The sequence below is a fragment of the Schistocerca cancellata genome, chromosome 2 (assembly GCF_023864275.1).
Source record: "Schistocerca cancellata isolate TAMUIC-IGC-003103 chromosome 2, iqSchCanc2.1, whole genome shotgun sequence".
Lineage (NCBI taxonomy): Eukaryota > Metazoa > Arthropoda > Insecta > Orthoptera > Acrididae > Schistocerca > Schistocerca cancellata.
In genome coordinates, this window is record NC_064627.1 from 597,800,019 (window position 1) to 597,820,221 (window position 20,203).

The window sequence follows — 20,203 nt, forward strand, 5'->3', positions numbered from 1 at the left end:
CAAACTAAGTAGTGCCCATTTAGTTGCTTAGGAACGAAACGCATCACTTCCGGGCACTAAAGGAAAAAAAAAGAAAAACATTCAGTTCTGGTTGAAAATAAGTTTCCGAGCTTCAGTGGCTGTATTCAAAAAAGAGATGTTCAGTTTCTGCTCTCTAAGTACTTGAGTCAGCGCTCTATGGTTTATAACCTCAACACTTCAACAGGCCTTCTGGGGGGGTCGTCATTACCAATTGGAAACAGGATGCTTGCTGTTGCCATTTTCTTAGTACATGCATTCAGACTTTGAATGCTGTTCTTTAAATGAAATCAACGAAGTCGGTGAAGCTTCCCAACAAATGAAATATGGCTGTATATTGGGATGTAGCTTATCACCTCAAGTTTGTAGATATAGTCATCGACAAGCCTTTCCTACTTGATACAACAATCTTTGCTATGACTAAGCCATTCTTGCCAAAAACCTTTTTACCATCAGTGTTAGTCAATAAAACTTGACACGATGCGGGAAAGCAGAGTAGGATCACTGATCAACCGAAGCTGTGAGCTGGAGCGTCACGTGTGTTCACATGGAGAACACTGCTCGACAAAAGCACGTACCTGTGTTCGAATATCCGTGTCGCATTCAATTTCGTTTCGCCCCACTTCCAACTATAGAGTGAAATATTCGTGTGACAGATTCACTTCAAGATAAACTTTTGTAATCATGTATTAGAAACATTTGTTTGAAGAGATTTTTTATTTTACTTTTTAAGGCTTTAAAATAGAAACCTTCTCGATATTTACACAAAATATACGTCTAATTACATCAGGGAAATACATACTGCATCATGTGACAGGTGTGTAATAATAAATACTCTGTTTATCCAAGAACATGACAACAAATCTCGCTAACTGAGAAACGTTAGCGTTTATTGGAATTTTTAGACATCTGACAATAAGACAGTGATCAAACCATTATTGCTTTGAAACTGTGGGAGTAAAATAAGAAGACAAAGCAAATTGCTCTGTACAAAACAGCAAGGATGTATTCGTGATTACGGCTATAACATAATGCAAACAAAAAGTGTTATTTTGTTATTAGTTGAAATTCTTTCGTGGTTGCTGCCGTATTAACATGAGCATCAACATTCAAATACTGCTAGTCGAAAATGTGCCTTGCAGTTTCCCTGTATTTGTAAATACTATATATGACGGAGAGGTGGAAGCACTTGGTGCCAGAAATCCATGCGCTCCTCGTCAAGTGAGCTGTCCAGCTTGAGATCAGTGTCTATGTCCAGGTAGTACTGGTCTGACTCCGTGTACGGCTTCCACGTCGTTGTAAGCTGCATTGTCGTAATAGGCGTTGGATCTCTGTAACAGAAGCACAACTTTTGTCACCTAAAAAAGCTATTAGCTTGAGATTTGTCACACATTGACTGAAGTAGGAGTGTGTGGACTTCCCACTTACTCAAACACTACTAGTATGTTTCATAGGGTAATTAACTGTTGTAACTGATTGGGATGATGTATTGATCTTCATGAGCGCCAGTGTGAAGGATAATATTCACACAAATATAGGAACACGTAAGCTATTTTTTAGAGCTGAAGTCTAAACAGTTAATTACACGTTTTATGTCAATCACAGCAAGAATCCATATAAACAAGTACAGGGTAGTGGGTTACATATAACATCATTTGGCTTCACCAGTGCCATTTCATTTCTCGCGTTTGGTCGGAGGTGTTTGTGAGTGCCAGATTACCTGCAGTCTGAAGTTAATGAACATGGAATAATTAGGTAACAGAAAGTATGGCATTGAGCATACATACACGGACGACAATCGATGTAAAAGTCATGATCCAGACTTTTAATAAGTACGCCAGGCGTTGGTGTCTGGTGGGAAACGTTGAGGATAAGGCAGATTTTATCACGGAGATACTGTTAGTGATAAATACTGAGAGGAAACGATTTGTATAGTACTAAATGACTCATACCACTACAGAGAGACCATATCGCTGACTTTCACAAAAATAAGTGTGGGATAGGAGCACTCAGCTACATTCCATGAAGAAAACGAAACATTATGCGTTTAGTACAACAGCTACTTGTGACTTTGAAGAGTTTAACAGCACGATAAGTGTTTTCAGTTGTTGACGGTTTCTGACATTCTCTCTGGAGAATACCCATACAGACATTGTATGTTGTCACCGACAGAGAAATTTTACTTCTCGGCAGTGCCATATTGGACAAAGTTCGGAAACTAGTAAGATACATGAAGAACAGCTCCATTACGTAAATACTAGTATTTCACTTTGTAAGCCCTTGAGGTACGTAATAGCTACTTCATTTACACAGTTATCACAATATCTACTTCCACATCTTCTTCAATAGCTATACCAGGAATAAGAGATCTCTATTTCATAAATATGTGTTCATTCTCGAAAGACATCTACATCTTTGTCCTGTGACACGTTCCAAAGGTACCATTTATTGCAAATTATATTAAGGTTTATTCGGTTACATTTGTATGTGAATCGTGGGTAGAAAGATGTCTTGATTTCTTTTTATGCCTAGTCTAATTTTATTTTTTCGATCTCTAAGACGTCGATACTTCATGGGCTGTGGATTTTCACAGGTGCTGTCTGAAAGTCAGTTGTTCGAACTCTCTTGGCACAGATATACAACGGATATTTAGGATCTTTCTTCACTGTTCTGCCATCTGAGACTTATGAGCATATCTGTCATATTTTGCTGCCAGTCGAAAGAAGTCTGTGACCATTCGCGCTTCCCTTCCTCGAATGCACTGTGTCTGCTCTCAGTTTCATACTCTATGAGTCCGAGAAACATGAGTAAAATTCCAGCACCTACGCCGCAATTATATTTCAAACAATCTTTCATGGAGGCAAACTGCAGTTTCTCAGAAACCTATAAATATGTCTAAGCCTGTAGAAGTTGCTTCTCGAACAATTAAGCCTACTGATTGCTCCACATCGTATCTCGTACTTCCAAAGCGTTTGTAGGAAATAACTGAGTGATAGGGACTCAGTCGTGTATTCAAAGGCTGCTACGTCTGAAGGAACAGGCATTACGTCGTCTACAGCTGCTATGAAATACATGAAATGTATTCACGGTTGCGAATAAGGACAGTCTTCAACTTTCTTTTCAAATGACGACTGGAACTCGAGCTCAGATATTCCGCTTGTCTCTAGTAATCGCCTCAACCACTTCAGCTATCCGCGCACGCTTCATGGCGAAACCCAAACTTCCATATATTATCGTCCATGTGTCTACAACTTGCACTCGTACGCTCATTATGTATATTCCCGTCCGGGAGGCATTTTATTGGAAATTCGCTTGCCCAGTGTCTGCAGATAAATACAATGTTTGTTGCAGTGCATGTACGTCCGAAGGAACAATCGCTGCGGTGACTCCAGCTGCCATCAAGAACATGAGAGGTACTTGCAGTTGCGAATAAGGACAACCTTCAGCTGTGCAATGAAATGACGGCACTGGAAACTTGTGTCGGTCTGGGACACTGGAAATCTTTGACACTACTAGTTGCCTTAACCACTTCGGCTACCCGAGCACGCTTCACAGCCAGACGCAAACATCCATATCTCGTCACCCATGCGTCTACAGTCTGCACCCGTGGATTCATTATTTATATTCCCGTACAGAAGCGACATTTTAATTCATAGTCGCTTGATCAGTATCAGAAATGAATGCATGGCAATATCGTATTTCTCCGACAATATAAGACAAGCGACTTTCAATTAAAATGTCTCCCCTGCACGGGAATGTACATAATGAAAGTATGGAGGAAGCTTGTAGACACATGGACGACGACACATGGAAGCCTGGTCCTGGCCGTAAAGTATGCTCCGGCAGCTGAAGTAGAAGGCGACTGCTCGTGACAAGTGGGAAATTCGGGTTCGAGTTCCGGTTGAGCACAAATTTTCAATGCCATCATTCCATTATACAGCTGAAGGCTGTACATATCCGCAAATGCGAATATATTTCACCCATCACTACTTGTTCACAGTCTTTGAACCTGCGTGGTGTTCTGCCTGTATCAAACCAGATATTACTGCAATGTTTTGGGTAAATATTCCTCGCCGTTACACTCACCTACATAATGATTAAGATTACAACTATTCGCTAAATCATGGCTGAGTAATATGAATAATAATAACGCTATCACACTTATCTGTTAATCACTGTATCTTACTTCTGTGTTTGTAGATTACGCTTCATCCAGAATAGTCTGTTGTATTTCGAAGGCAGTCTGTGCATAGCGCCAGCAACGTCTGATGCCGTTCTATATTTATTTATGGATGCGCTTGAAAGGGAGACTTTACGGAAGGGAAGCAAGAATAACGGTTACCTAAAATGCATTTGTGAAGTTCACGCCATAGCCGTACGCTGCTGGCAATGACGTTTGACAATATGAACTAACGATAACTGGCATCTTTGCATACATAACGTTTTGTTTCACATTGTAACACACGGTGTGCAAAGCCGCCTTGGTGTTGCAGCCGTCCTCCAGTTTGGTAGTCGATTCAGCCAGTTTCCGGCGGCCGGGTGAAAGGGATTTATTTTACCTGAAAAGGAAGGGCTAGATTTTCTTTAATCCTTCTAAACGGCTGCTCTCTCATGGAGAGTAATTTCCCCTTTACATCCGTTGAAGAAAGCGCTCTAAGCGTCCTGTTGGACTGCAACATCTCTCAGGGTCGCTGGAAGAAATAGCGGGGGAATGACCACGGACAATTCCTTCTTTTGCTTCTCTTTTCTGATTTGCTGAAAGACTTATACAGGACGATCAGAAACAGTCTGAAAGGATGTAAGTGTTGCAGAGTAGGTTATTCTGAGAAATAATTGTTAAGAAAAAAATTCGCTATGTTACGCCGTTTCCGAGGTAATTAGCATTAAAGATAGTCAGTCAGGCCTTCGCACGCAAATTCAAGCTGCCCGCCAGAATGATTAGAGTCAGTTTTTTTTATTTCATACCGCAGATGATAGCGCGCGCGAATGCTCAGTCTTTTCCTCGGGTTCGATCCTTACCATCGTCACATGTCCAGCTTTTGTATCGCTCTCTTATTCGGTTTTAGGAAACCAAACGAAACACAGGTGTTGCGACCCCTCTCTGGCGGTCCCCCTGTACTTGAGCGTGCAACGGCCAGAATGGCTGACTTCAGCGCTAATTAACTCGGAAACATCGCAGCGTATAGGACGTTTTTCTTTATAATCATTTCTGGTCACGAAAAGTTGGATGTCGGCCTTCAGGGGTGCTAAGACATGGGCGGAATTTGTGTCTAGAGTAGTTAGGAGTTCGGAGTCTTGGAGTCATTGATCCTTCGTGATCAACGGAACTACGTATCCGGTATGGAAAACCGACAACATATTCGATACCATGCATGGGGGTCGATTACCGCTTAGGCTTTTTCTGTTGTTCTCTGTGTGTGTTGCGGAGTAATAAGTTAAGATTCAAATGGTTCAAATGGCTCTGAGCACTATGGGACTTAACATCTATGGTCATCAGTCCCCTAGAACTTAGAACTACTTGAACCTAACCAACCTAAGAACATCACACAACACCCAGTCATCACGAGGCAGAGAAAATCCCTGACCCCGCCGGGAATCGAACCCGGGAACCCGGGCGTGGGAAGCGAGAACGCTACCGCACGACCACGAGCTGCCGACCAATAAGTTAAGAGTTCAGAGGAAAAGTGTAGCCAGTAGTTAGCTGTATAGTACGGGTTTAGCAAACGAGACAGACTTCCCTAGTGTTAATTCTGGTCAATAAATATCACTGTTTTCTGGGCATATCGGAGAGCGGCGTTTTTGAGTAATTTTAATCCCTCTAGATTCTGAATGGTGTTCTCGTCTGGTTATGGGGGTAATTATCAACAGCTACTGCTAATAGGCAGTTGAACGTGTTTCACTGAACTGTTAGCAATGAATCTTCCCAATCCATTAGTCGGATCTAGTAATCTTACCTAAAATTAGTTAAGTAGCAACAGGGCTTTTAATTACTGACAGTGGAGTTCGGAGAAGAATAAACCAGTCGCATGGTCAAAGCGAGGCCAGCGACCGTTCTTTATTTGTATTGGATAGCGTGGTTGTGACGTGACGCACGCCACAGAAACTTCGAGGACGTACTAAAGGGACGTTCCAGTGGTAAATAATGATATCCCATGGATCCTCCGAGATGTGGAAAGGTGTCAGACATGCTTTTTTAGTAGGATACAAGAGACTGTATGAATGGAATGAATTATTTTAAAGCACTTATATGCATTATATGTGGAATAGTTTTGCGAATTACCGAGAACGTAATAGCTCTGTGTTTGGTATTTTTCTCTGAAACTTCGCAAAATTACCTCCAGCATGTTCTGGAAAATGGTTGAAAACGAATGTACCCAGGTATCTGATACCTTTTTATCCAGTGTAATACCCATACAGTCTTCACACAAGTTGTATTTAGTCCTGGAATTTCTTTCTTGAAACAGTGATCGTTTACAACACCGGTCGATCCGTAATAGCATTCATACAAGACTTGGAATTCTTTAGTTTCAGTCTTTTTAAGGAAATGGCGCGTTAAGACCCGATGATACATTTAGAGCTATTAATGATGTTATCTCTTGAAGAGAAAACCTTGACTTAGAAATGGCAGGGGAATAGATTCTTTCTGGTAACATTATGTCACTGACAGTACGATACAGAAGTGCAACTTACCCATATTTCGCAAAATTTGTCCACATTCCAACCATTCGATCCCTCGTTTTACCTTCATCAGAATCCCGATCCAAATTTTGTTTGCTTAAGGTCGTGCGGAAAAGATATTTCAGGTCTTCTCCATGCGCAACTCCTAGAGGGAATAAAAAAAGAAAGTTGGATTCTATTAATATACCAATCTGCACTCATAAAGAAGTGTATGTAACCTAAAATATACTTAAGTACTACACAATATTTACACATCAGAAACACAGGCTGACTTCGTTCATGTACTGTGACTTCCAATCCAGTTAGTTGATATATTCGTTATATTCTACACCAATGCTTCTATGTGGAAACTTCTCTGGGTATATAAGAATGTATGTAGTTAGTAACTGTCCATCGCACTGAAATCGCACTTACACTGAATATATTTTGTGCAGAATTTGTCCCACAACTCGTAAGCACTTTTTAAAACTAATATTCATTGAATATCAGTTTAGATCACCTGATCATCTTCCAGCATCACAAAATTATTTACCCTAGCCTGCATAGTAACGTTTCTATTGTGCATCAAATAAATTATTAGTCATTCTGGATCACTGCCTTACTAGTGATCACCACGAAGGTCTTTTCCGAATGCCGCGCTTGACAACCAAAGTGTTCCTGCTGTGAAATGAAATGGCACTCCAGACAATCACTCCTGGTTGTCAGGCCGTATAGAGGGAGACAGTCAGGTTGGTATACCACCACTGTCTGGGGCATCTCCAGAAAAGTCTTCTTTGGTCATAGGGGCTCAATTCGAAGCAGGACTCGTCACTGAAAACAAGTCTACTTCAGTCAATGACATGGCAGGGCGAAGGCGTAGTCTGGAGACGCCTCAGATAGCGGTGGGATACCAACCTGACTGTCTTCCTCTAATGGCTCTGAGCACTATGGGACTTAACTTCTAAGGTCATCAGTCCCCTAGAACTTAGAACTACTTAAACCGAACTAACCTAAGGACAGCACACACATCCATGCCCGAAGCAGGATTCGAACCTGCGACCGTAGCGGTCCGCTGGCGGTCCCTGCGCAGTGTTGGAGCGTCTATGGAGCTGTCCGATTGCTAGGAGCTTCGTGGTTCACCGACCCAGGACGTCAGAGTTGAGTAGTCGTTTCAACTAACTAATCCACATCCATTCATGTCGTGCGGTTCGTTTCGGTGGTTCGCTGTTGGGAGGTTTTCCTGTGAGCAGCACTGAGTGTTTCTATTGCTGAAATTTAGCCGCCATGCGGTGCAGTTAACTACATTTGTTGACTAAAATTCAAGTGCAACAGCGGAATTTTCTGCCTTGTGGCCGTTAGTATTCCGGTTGCCTGCTCTGGTTCAAAATGGCTCTGAGCACTATGCGACTTAACGTCTGAGGTCATCAGTCGCCTAGAACTTAGGACTAATTAAACCTAACTAACCTAAGGACATCACACATATCCATGCCCGAGGCAGGATTCGAACCTGCGACCGTAGCGGTCGCTCGGTTCCAGACTGTAGTGCCCAGAACCGCACGGCTACTCCGGCCGGCTGCCTGCTCTGGCCACTAACGTAATTTCAGGTAGCGTCCTTTCTGTTGTCGCTGTCCAACATAGTGTGTAGTTTTGACAGCTGAATACATATTTCATTGTGGATAACTTCGTTCTTAATTTTTGTGTTTGAGTTCTCATGTACCGACTGGTGGTAAGCAAGTCGTTTTGTCAGTCGGTCCGTGGCTGTCCCGTGGTTGGGTTCCGACGGATCAAGTGTAGTTGGGCTCACCACCTGTCTCACCTAAGTGAACGAGGGCAGACCGACCTCCCTGGACGCTTCTGAGTGCCGTTTTCATTATTGTCCTCCTCAACGGTGTTCGTCTGTTTATAATCTGTGATAGCCAATGATTTAAGAGATTCTTGCTTTTACTGGATTTTATGTATTTTTGAATTTTGGAAAAGAAATTGTGAGCGTTCAGCCACTTAAATCCTTATTCTAAACCTTTGAAAGGTTATGGTAATTTATTTTAAAATCTTGAAAATTGTTGTGGGCCTCCAGCCGTTTGTATTGCATCTTGTTTATGTCTGTCTATTCACCTTTGCCTTGAGGCTCTCAGCAACGCAATTTTAACTGCATGTTTTTACTACTTGAGAATAATTGCCTTTTTGAAACTCGTAGTTGTAAATGTTCGTATGTGCCGTTTTGGTTTAAAGGTGTTGTTAAATTGCAATAAGTTAAACTTTTAGTGATCCTAATCACCTGTTCTGGCCAGCGGGTTTAGCGGGCGTATCACCACCCTGGGTTTACATTTCAGCAAGAGAATGCCCGCAGATACATGGCGAAAGTATTTATTTCTTGTCTTCATGGTTGCCAAACCCTACCTTCGGCAGCAAGGTCGCTGCATCTCTCCCAAACCGTGAGAGTTTGGAGCATTATGGACAGCGTCTTCCAACCAGTTGGAATTTTGACGATCTAACGCATCACGAAAAATGTATGAAACAGGCGAAATACCCTCAGACTTCAAGAAGAATATAATAATTCCAATCCCAAAGAAAGCAGGTGTTGACAGATGTGAAAATTACCGAACAATCAGTTTAATAAGCCACAGCTGCAAAATACTAACACGAATTCTTTACAGACGAATGGAAAAACTAGTAGAAGCCGACCTCGGGGAAGATCAGTTTGGATTCCGTAGAAATACTGGAACACGAGAGGCAATACTCACCTTACGACTTATCTTAGAAGAAAGATTAAGGAAAGGCAAACCTACGTTTCTAGCATTTGTAGACTTAGAGAAAGCTTTTGACAATGTTGACTGGAAAATTCTCTTTCAAATTCTAAAAGGTGGCAAGGGTAAAATACAGGGAGCGAAAGGCTATTTACAATTTGTACAGAAACCAGATGGCAGTTATAAGAGTCGAGGCACATGAAAGGGAAACAGTGGTTGGGAAGGGAGTAAGACAGGGTTGTAGCCTCTCCCCGATGTTATTCAATCTGTATATTGAGCAAGCAGTAAAGGAAACAAAAGAAAAATTTGGAGTAGGTATTAAAATCCATGGAGAAGAAATAAAAACTTCGAGGTTCGCCGATGACATTGTAATTCTGTCAGAAACAGCAAAGGACTTGGAAGAGCAGTTGAACGGAATGGACAGTGTCTTGAAAGGATATAAGATGAACATCAACAAAAGCAAAACGAGGATAATGGAATGTAGTCGAATTAAGTCGGGTGATGTTGAGGGTATTAGATTAGGAAATGAGACACTTAAAGTACTAAAGGAGTTTTGCTATTTGGGGAGCAAAATAACTGATGATGGTCGAAGTAGAGAGGATATAAAATGTAGACTGGCAATGGCAAGGAAAGCGTTTCTGAAGAAGAGAAATTTGTTAACATCGAGCATAGATTTAAGTTTCAGGAAGTCATTTCTGAAAGTATTTTTATGGAGTGTAGCCATGTATGGAAGCGAAACATGGACGGTAAATAGTTTGGAGAAGAAGAGAATAGAAGCTTTCGAAATGTGGTGCTACAGAAGAATGCTGAAGATTTGATGGGTAGATCATGTAACTAATGAGGAAGTATTGAATAGGATTGGGGAGAAGAGAAGTTTGTGGCACAACTTGACCAGAAGAAGGGATCGGTTGGTAGGACATGTTCTGAGGCATCAAGGGATCACCAATTTAGTATTGGAGGGCAGCGTGGAGGGTAAAAATCGTAGGGGGAGACCAAGAGATGAATACACTAAGCAGATTCAGAAGGATGTAGGTTGCAGTAGGTACTGGGAGATGAACAAGCTTGCACAGGATAGAGTAGCATGGAGAGCTGCATGAAACCAGTCTCAGGACTGAAGACCACAACAACAACACTCATCATTTGGACAGACTTTGGCATAGTATCCCTCAAGAGGATGTACAACAGCTCTATCAGTCAATGCGAGCCGAATATGGGCTTGATTAAGGGCCATAGGTGGACCAACGCGTTACGGCTTCCTCAATTTGCCAAGCTCTTTTTCTTGAATAAAGCATCCAGTTCTTCTGAAATTGTAATCGTTTGTCTGTAAATGTCTATCACATCTACCGATTTCTGTCCATTCGGAAGATTCCTTCGTTGTGCGTCTCTCTTTCTTTGTATTAGAGTGTAGAAGGATGGAAGCGGATTACTGCTGCGTAAAAAGATTAACTGAGTTTTATTCGAAGCCACAGTACGAATGTTGCCATGCAGTCTATTGTAAATAATTGTCTTATGAAATATAAACAATATTTTCACGAACACCTTTTGGAGGTTTATATATGTGATTTTGCTGTAAGTATTTGAGACTGACTCAAACTAAACTCACTGATCTGGCAAGGACATTTGGTTGTTGACATTGGAAACATTCATTCACAACTTCCGTTTCTGTTATTTCCTACACAAAACTGATAACTGTGCAAATACAGAACGGCAACGTTGCATTACATGTAATGCTACAGTGAAGAACGCTAGATCGTATAAAACCTGGGTACCTGAATTGTGATCTCGGGTGTGTGAATGGGAATAACTAAGACATTTTTTATCAGTTAAGTTTCGCAGGACGTGTGGAAGAGAACTGGTCAGGCATGTACTCAGAAAATGTTACTAGTTAAGTGGTGTGTTTTTCTTCAGTTATAAACTGATAGCATTTCTACATGCGAGTACATTAACGGACAAACACTTTCTACCTCAACTAAATTCATTTTTTCCGAAAAAAAGGACCTGACATAACCCTGTATTATAAGGACCCATTCCAAAATATGTTTGACTTTTGCTGTGACGCTAAAATAATAGCTGTCAAGCGTTTTTCATTTGAAGATGTATTATTTGATAACGCCTGCTGATTACTGCTTCGATCACAGGATTCCAAGCAAGCTCATTTTTCCTCTTCTTCAGAGGCTTCTTTTTGCACTCCACTTACTTGTTAATGTTATTTGTGTGTAGTTATAATTTCCGTTTCGACATTTCCATATAGAAAATAAGACAAAAATATTTCGTATGTACACTTTGCCTTCGTACCCACTGGAGTTCTGTGTTCTCTGTAATGGTTCTGATATTAACTCTATCCCCCAAACAGTTTTGTTTCCTGTCGCAAAGCCCAACGTTGTACCTGGACACATAAGGAAAGGATTTAGACTTCGTACAAATTTACAAAAAAATAAAAGCATATCGTATTAGCTACGTATACCACACACTATTAGATTACCAAAACGGTGTCTGGAATGTAGACGGAGGTGAAAAAAAGTGATGGGATAGCGATATGCCCATATGTAGATGGCGGAAGTATCGTGAATTTAGTTTCAATTTGCGCCATTGATATAAATCAGTGCCCACTGATAGCTAATAAATTTAGTTCCTCTGTGTCTTAAATCGTAATGACTGCAGGATCAAAATGATATCTGGGAAACGACACTACCTATAATCAATTAATCTGAAGACAGTCACTGATTCCTTTAGTGTAGACGCACACCAAGCTCCAACTCTTACGGGAATCGGCGAGATGCTGTGAGTAATGAGGCCAAGGAGCACGGGCGCTATCAGTAATGTGCGGTATCAGTTGAGAATTTGGGTCTGACGGGAGGTGAACTAGGGTAGTCCGTGCGCTTCTGGTGACCACTTTGTCTGGAAGGCGCAGTGCTCAACCCACCTGCCCCAGTGAACCGTGGCCCGTCACAAATTTTTAACTTGCCCCATTCAGTGCTCACTGGAAGCTAATGTCTTTCACTCTTTCGTTATATAATCTTCCTTCGCTCTAACACACAACACATAAAAGGAAGTACAGAGTCGATATGGCAAACAGGCAAAATCGCCGTGAGCATTGAGGAAATCTTCCCACAGACGCACCAGAGTGAAGATAACCGTTTGGCAGAGCACGGCGTTCAGCTGCGTGACGAAGTCCATTAAGTGCCTGCAACACGTCCTCGTCCGACAGGAATCGTCAACTCTTCAAGGCCTTTTTAACAACCCGAAGGTATCATAATTGCATTGGAAGGGGTCAGGACTACAGCGCGGGTGCTCCAGTGTCCCACTTGAGTTGGCGTAGCTTCTGCGTTGCGACATTTGCAAAATGCGGATGTGCGGTATCATGGAACAGCAACGCTTCTTGAAGTTTTCGACACACGAATTCTTCATTCCCCGATGACTGTCTACCGGAGTTTGTTTATCGGCAGCCAAGATAAGAATAACAAAATGGTTCAAATGGCTCTACGAACTATGGGACTTAACATCTGAGGTCATCAGTCCCCTAGACTTAGAACTACTTAAACTTAACTAACCTAAGGACATCACTCAAATGGTTCAAATGGCTCTACGAACTATGGGACTTAACATCTGAGGTCATCAGTCCCCTAGACTTAGAACTACTTAAACTTAACTAACCTAAGGACATCACTCACATCCATGCCCGAGGCAGGATTAGAACCTGCGACCGTAGCTGTCACGCGGTTCCGGACTGAATCGCCTAGAACCGCTCGGCCACAGTGGCTGGCATAAGAATAACAGCACGTTGGTCCAGTTTGGACGCATTTGCTAATAACATAGTCATACTCGTAGTTCGTTTTCGCATTTACTGCAGGCACTCGAAAAGTCAAGAATGCCACTCTAATCCCTTGGTGACAGCGGAGTGGAGCTAAATTGCATATACGCTGCAGCAACGACCCAGAGGAAAAATTTTTTGATCGTGCCTTATACTGTATGAACCATCCTTTCAACATCATCGTAGATATCTACATCTACATTTATACTCCGCAAGCCACCCAACGGTGTGTGGCGGAGGACACTTTACGTGCCACTGTCATTACCTCCCTTTCCTGTTCCAGTCGCGTATGTTTCGCGGGAAGAATGACTGCCGCAAAGCCTCCGTGCGCGCTCGAATCTCTCTAATTTTACATTCGTGATCACCTCGGGAGGTATAAGTAGGGGGAAGCAATATATTCGATACCTCATCCAGAAACGCACCCTCTCGAAACCTGGACAGCAAGCTACATCGCGATGCAGAGCGCCTCTCTTGCAGAGTCTGCCACTTGAGTTTGATAAACATCTCCGTAACGCTATCACGGTTACCAACTAACGCTGTGACGAATCGCGCCGCTCGTCTTTGCATCTTCTCTATCTCGTCCGTCAACCCGATCTGGTACGGATCCCACACTGATGAGCAATACTCAAGTATAGGTCGAACGAGTGTTTCGTAAGCCACCTCCTTTGTTGATGGACTACATTTTCTAAGGACTCTCCCAATGAATCTCAACCTGGCACCCGCCTTATCAACAATTTTATATGATCATTCCACTTCAAATAGATCCGTACGCATACTCCCAGATATTTTACAGAAGTAACTGCTAGCAGTGTTTGTTCCGCTATCATATAATCATACAATAAAGGATCCTTCTTTCTATGTATTCGCAATACATTACATTTGTCTATCTTAAGGGTCAGTTGCTTATCCGCTGCATTTCACTGCAATTTTCTAATGCTGCAACTTCTCTGTATACTACATAATCATCCACGAAAAGCCGCATGGAACTTTAGACACTATCTACTAGGTCATTTATATATATATTGTGAAAATCAATGATCCCATAGCAATCCGCTGTGGCACGCCAGAGGTTACTTTAACGTCTGTAGACGTCTCTCCATTGAGAAGAACATGCTGTCTTCTGTTTGCTAAAAACTCTTCAATCCAGCCACACAGCTGGTCTGATAATCCGTAGGCTCTTACTTTATCTGGCGACAGTGCGGAACTTTATCGAACTTCTTCCGGAAGTCAATGAAAATGGCATCTATCTGGGAGCCTGTATCTAATATTTTCTGGGTCTCATGAACAAATAAGGTCAGTAGTTTCTCACATGATCGCTGTTTCCGGAATCCATGTTGATTCCTACAGAGTAGATTCTGGGTTTCCAGAAATGACATGATACGCGATCAGAAAACATGTTCTAAAATTCTACAACAGATCGACGTCAGAGATATAGGCCTATAGTTTTGCGCATTTGCTCGACGACCCTTCTTGAAAACTGGAACTACCTGTGCTCTTTCCCAACCATCTGGAACCTTCCGTTCCTCTAGAGACTTGCGGTACACGGCTGTTAGAAGGGGGGCAAGTTCTTTCACGTACTGTGTGTAGAATAGAACTGGTATCCAGTCAGGTCCAGAGGACTTTCCTCTGTTGAGTGATTTCAGTTGGTTTTCTATTCCTTGGACACTTATTTCGATGTCAGCCTTTTTTTCGTTCGTGCGAGGATTTAGAGAAGGAACTGCAGTGCTGTCCTCGTCTGTGAAGCAGCTTTGGAAAAAGGTGTTTAATATTTCAGCTTTACGCGTGTCATTCTCTGTTTCAATGCCATTATCCCAGAGTGTCTGGGTATACTGTTCCGACCCACTTACTGATTTAACGTAAGACCAGAACTTCCTAGGATTTCTATCAAGTCGGCACATAGAATTTTACTTTCGAATTCACTGAACGCTTCACGCATAGCCTTCCTTAGGTTAATTTTGACATCGTTTAGCTTCTGTTTTTCTGAGAGGTTTTGGCTGCGTTTAAATTTATAGTGAAGCTCACTTTGCTTTCGCAGTAGTTTCCTAACTTTGTTGTTGAACCACGGTGAGTTTTTCCCGTCCCTCGCACTTTTACTCGGCACGTACCTGTCTAATAGCATTTTACGATTGCCTTGAACTTTTTCCATAAACACTGAACACTGTCGGAACAGAAATTTTCGTTTTGATCTGTTAGGTAGTTTGAAATCTGCCTACTATTACTCTTGCTAAACAGATAAACTGTCCTCCCTTTTTTGTATTCCTATTTACTTCCATATTCAGGGATGTTGCAACGGCCTTATGATCACTGATTCCGTGTTCTGCGCTTAGTCGGAAAGTTCGGGTCTGTTTGTTATCAGTAGGTCCAAGATGTCATCTCCACGAATCGGTTCTCTGTTTAATTGCTCCAGGAAATTTTCGGATAGTGCACTCAGTATAATGTCACTCGATGCTCTGTCCCTACCACCCGTCCTAAACAACTGAGTATCCCAGTCTATAGTTAAAGGGAGCCAATTATTAACCTAGCTCGGTTGTTCAGTATAACCTCCACCCATAATAATTCACAGGAACTATCCACTTCTATTTCACTACAGGACAAACTACTACTAACAGCGAGAAACACGCCACCACCGGTTGCATGCAATCTATCCTTTCTAAACACTGTCTGTGCCTTTGTAAAAATTTCGGCAGAATTTACCTCTACCTTCAGCCAGCTTTCCGTACCTGTAACGATTTCAGCTTCGGTGCTTTCTGTCAGCGCTTGAAGTTCCGGTACTTTACCAACGCAGCTTCGACAGTTTACAATTACAGTACCGATTGCTGCTTGGTCCCCGCATGTCCTGACTTTGCCCCGCACATTTTGAGGGTGTTGCCCTTTCTGTACTTGCCCGAGGCCATTTAACCTAAAAAACCGCCCTGTCCACTCCACACAACCCCTGCTACCCGTGTAGCCACCTGCTGTGTGTAGTGGACTCCTGACCTATCCAGCGGAATCCGAAACCCCACCACCCTATGGCGCAAGTCGAGGAATCTGCAGCTCACACGGTCGCAGAACCGTCTCAGCCTCTGATTAGACCCTCCACTCGGCTCTGTACCAAAGGTCCGCAGTCAGTCCTGTCGACGATGCTGCAGATAGTGAGCTCTTCTTTCATCCCGCTAGCGAGACTGGCAGTCTTCACCAAATCAGATAGCCGCCGGAAGCCAGAAAGGATTTCCTCCGATCCATAGCGACACACATCATTGGTGCCGACATGAGCTACCGCCTGCAGATGGGTGCACCCTGTACCCTTCAAGGCATCCGGAAGGACCCTTTCCATATCTGAAATGACTCCCCCCGGTATGCACACGGAGTGTACATTGGTTTTCGTCCCCTCCCTTGCAGCAGATAGTAACAACTTGGGGCCAATTTGTATATAAACAATTCACAATGAGCATACTATTACTGTCTAAAACTGATATGTTTAACATTGAATCCTTTGTTTATAATTGTTTGTTTACAACGTAAACATCCGTGGATGTTAGCGTTTAGCTAATTATACAGACGAAATTTACCTATTTCGTCCATTGTTAACGAATGTGAATCACGTATAAATAATTTGTAATTGGCATTATTTGAAACTTTGTAGCTGATACTACCTGGTTCGTCTGGCACTGCGCTGTTGGGTCCTTTGAATGAGAACCGGTAATATCGAACAGGTTCATGGGATACCTCAGCCATTACCCTAACTACAGTGTCCACTGGTTCTTCAAAAAACAGGTCTGACAGTAGCTGAAATTAAAATACACAAATGAGAAAAACACTACACTTATTTCCTTTATCGTTTATATAATGATGTGTGAGACGACTGATAAAGATATCAAGAGTTATCAAAAGAATTTGATGTGCGACAGAAAGTCACGTAAGAGGCATGCGACCGTATTATAAATCAGAATTTTTTTATTCACCCTTTTTACTCTTGATTTTCCATCTGTCGTACTCCGACCTTTTCTTTTTACTTATTGAGATGCTTAGCATTCATAAATGATTTATATATGACCATGTAAATCTAATCTAGATTACATTTTTATTATCTTTTTGTTTATATATATATATATATATATGCATTTTGCAGTGTTACATGTTCATCTGCACCTTGTCAACATTTTACCTTCGTTCAAATTTTGGTATACACAAACGCTAATGTAAACGGTTTCTGTGTCTTTAAGTTTCGCAACACAGTTACATATGCTGATTTATTTATGCTTCTCCCTACTCACTGTAAAAAAAAAAACCAGTATTTATTTCCATTATAGTACATGTAAGAAATAAACATTGTGAATGTGCACCTTCGCCTCCTGTTTTCAAACGCTTAGTTTTAGCTACATGTACTCTGTTGTACTAGATTAATACTTGTGAAATGTAATGCATAATGATTTTCAGTTATATGTAATACGACATCACTACTGCGCCTTCCGGCATCCTCCGGCTTTCATTTTTATGCTTATTGTAGTCCTCCTGCTTTGGATACTTGTAACGATAGATTTTATGGTTTTTGTTGTATTATTTCCTTTTAATATCCATTTTCATATGTGAATTAGATCTGTGGAGCTACCTTTTGCTATAACCTACGCTACCACGTGACTATTGTGTTACCTTCCACGTAACGTCAAGTTAGCTCACTCAGTTTTGTTCTGACATTGGTTACTTGAACATGACGCCATAACGTATGTATGACGCCCTCTACCTCGTTTCATTCCTGTTCTTTTAAACTATTGTCAATTTATTAACTGTTAACTAATTTAAATCGGCGTGCTGCACATGACTTTTGTCACCTTATTGCATATATTATGAAGATGAAATTCCTCGCAACGCCTAAATAAAGATGAGTTTCAGAACAGCAAGTGACTAAGTTTTTCTCCTGCTACGATAACAGCAGTGCGTAAACAAAAAAAAAAAAAAAAAAAAAAAAAGTTATGGATACGTTTCGTGGACATAAGACTGAGTAAATTATTATGCGATGTTCTGCAGCTAATGGGCTCGAATGACAGAAATTAAGTTACGCCGGAGACTATTGACAGTTAATTTTATGGAAATAGTGTAAACGTCGATATAATGTGTAACAAGGCTGGTCCGGGTGACGGATTGAAACAGTAAGAGTTAAGGCGCATATTACCTAGTTGGATCTCATTTTTACTAATACTGGACGCGTTATTATGTGAATAAATTGTTAAGTCAGAATTAAATAAGTACTTTCAAAACTACTTCGTCTGGCTTCCACAAAAAGGTAAGGTTTACTTTCTCTCACAAACATCCCAAATTAAGTTTACATCAGTTTGTCGTGTGTTTTCAAATAGAATTACTTTTTTTTCATTTGTACTCCGATTAATTTCACTTTCTCTCTTTCGTTAACAACTTTCTCTCAGAATTGCAACTGCCCTCAGTGTCCTAAATTATTTGTCGGATATTTTGAAAATGCTCAGATCTGTGTCTTGCCTCACAGAATCTACCATCTACAGCTCTATTTGGTACCATGAAATCTATCTCCTGGTTCTTGATATATGTCCTGCAGAAAACTTCATTTACCACCTTGTCAGTGCACCCTGTTTTCAACATCCTGCCTCTCAAACGCATCTCTTCTGAAACGCTTGGAGTCTATTTTTTTCCGGTCTTTCCACAGTCCATGGTTCACTTCTATACGGTCCTATGATCGAAACATTCGTTTTCAGAAATTTGTTCATCAAATTAATGCCTATATTTGATACAAGAAAATTTACTTTTCCCAGTCATGCCCTCTTTGCCTGTGCTAGTCTGATTCTTATGATAACGTTATTTCGCTCATTTAGTGGAATTTTCGTTTCAAGGCAGCAGGATTCCATAACTACATCAATCTCTTTGTCCATAACCTGGATATTACGTTTATCTCTGTTATTTCTGCTGCTCCCTATTACTTTCTCTACCTTTGGTTTACTTTCAATCCTCATTCTGGGAGCATTGCACTGTTCATTCTTTTGAACAGGTCCTATTTCTTCCTCTGTTTCCACGATAAAAGCAGTGTCATAGCGAATCATATCCTTTCACCCTGAATTTTAACTTCATTTCTCTACTTTCCCTTTCTTTCCGTCATTATTTCACCAACGTATGAAGAAATATTGTATCGCTGCCTCGCCCACTTTTTATTCCTGTACGTTCTTGGTCTTACATTCATATTTTTTGCTCTTGTTTCTTATCATAGTGTATAGTACCAGTCTTCCTCTATAGCTTATATCTACTTTACCGAGAATTTCAAACATTGTGCACCATTTTTCGATAATGACCACTTTTTCTAGGTCGTCAGATCCTGTGAAAATGTCTCATTTTCCCTTAAGTTGCAGGTGCAACGTCAGAACTGCCTCCTTGATTTCTTTACCTTTCCAGGAGCCAAACTGATTGTCATTTACTAGATTCTCAATCTTCTTTTTCATTCTTCCATATATTATTTTTGTAAGAAACTTAGTCGCTAAGCTTACGGTGCCATCGTTCTTTAATATATTTGCCCTTGATGGTTTCAGGATCGTGTGGCTGATGTTCCTCCTAAAGTTTGCTGGTATGTTCTAGTGTCATAGAATCTAGACACCAAGAGTTGTCTGTTTACGCAAGGTTTTAGAAACTCCGAAGATATATTATCGTCCTTGCTGCCATATGTGATCGTAAATCCTCGAATACTCTGTTAAACTCTGACTGTAATACTGGATCTTCTACATTTTCTAAACAGACTTCCAGTTCGTTCTTCTATTACGTCATGAGACAGTTCCTCGTTGGCTACTTCACTCGACTCTTTCTGTATGTCCACTCTTTCATCTGCGTTTAGCAGCAGAATTCATTTTGAACTTGTCATATTGACAGCTTTGCTTTTGATTCCAACGAAAGTTGACGTTTCTGTATGGTAAATCATTTTTTTCGATTTCTCAACATTTTTCCTGCAAATATTTTACTTTAGCTTTCCTTTGCTTCAAGTTAA

General features: G+C 41.3%; 1 protein-coding gene across 1 annotated transcript in view; it reads right to left on the reverse strand.

The window, feature by feature from the left end:
- Positions 1-716: 716 nt before the first annotated feature.
- Positions 717-20,203, reverse strand: part of LOC126147098 (cholinesterase 1-like) — a 127,640-nt gene continuing 108,153 nt past the window's right edge. The window contains exons 9-11 of the mRNA XM_049915668.1: positions 16,863-16,995; positions 6,709-6,841; positions 717-1,349 (exon numbers count right to left, since the gene is read on the reverse strand). Of these exons, the coding sequence (XP_049771625.1) occupies positions 1,181-1,349; positions 6,709-6,841; positions 16,863-16,995 (435 nt within the window). The 3' untranslated portion in view covers positions 717-1,180. The remainder of the gene's footprint in view (positions 1,350-6,708; positions 6,842-16,862; positions 16,996-20,203) is intronic.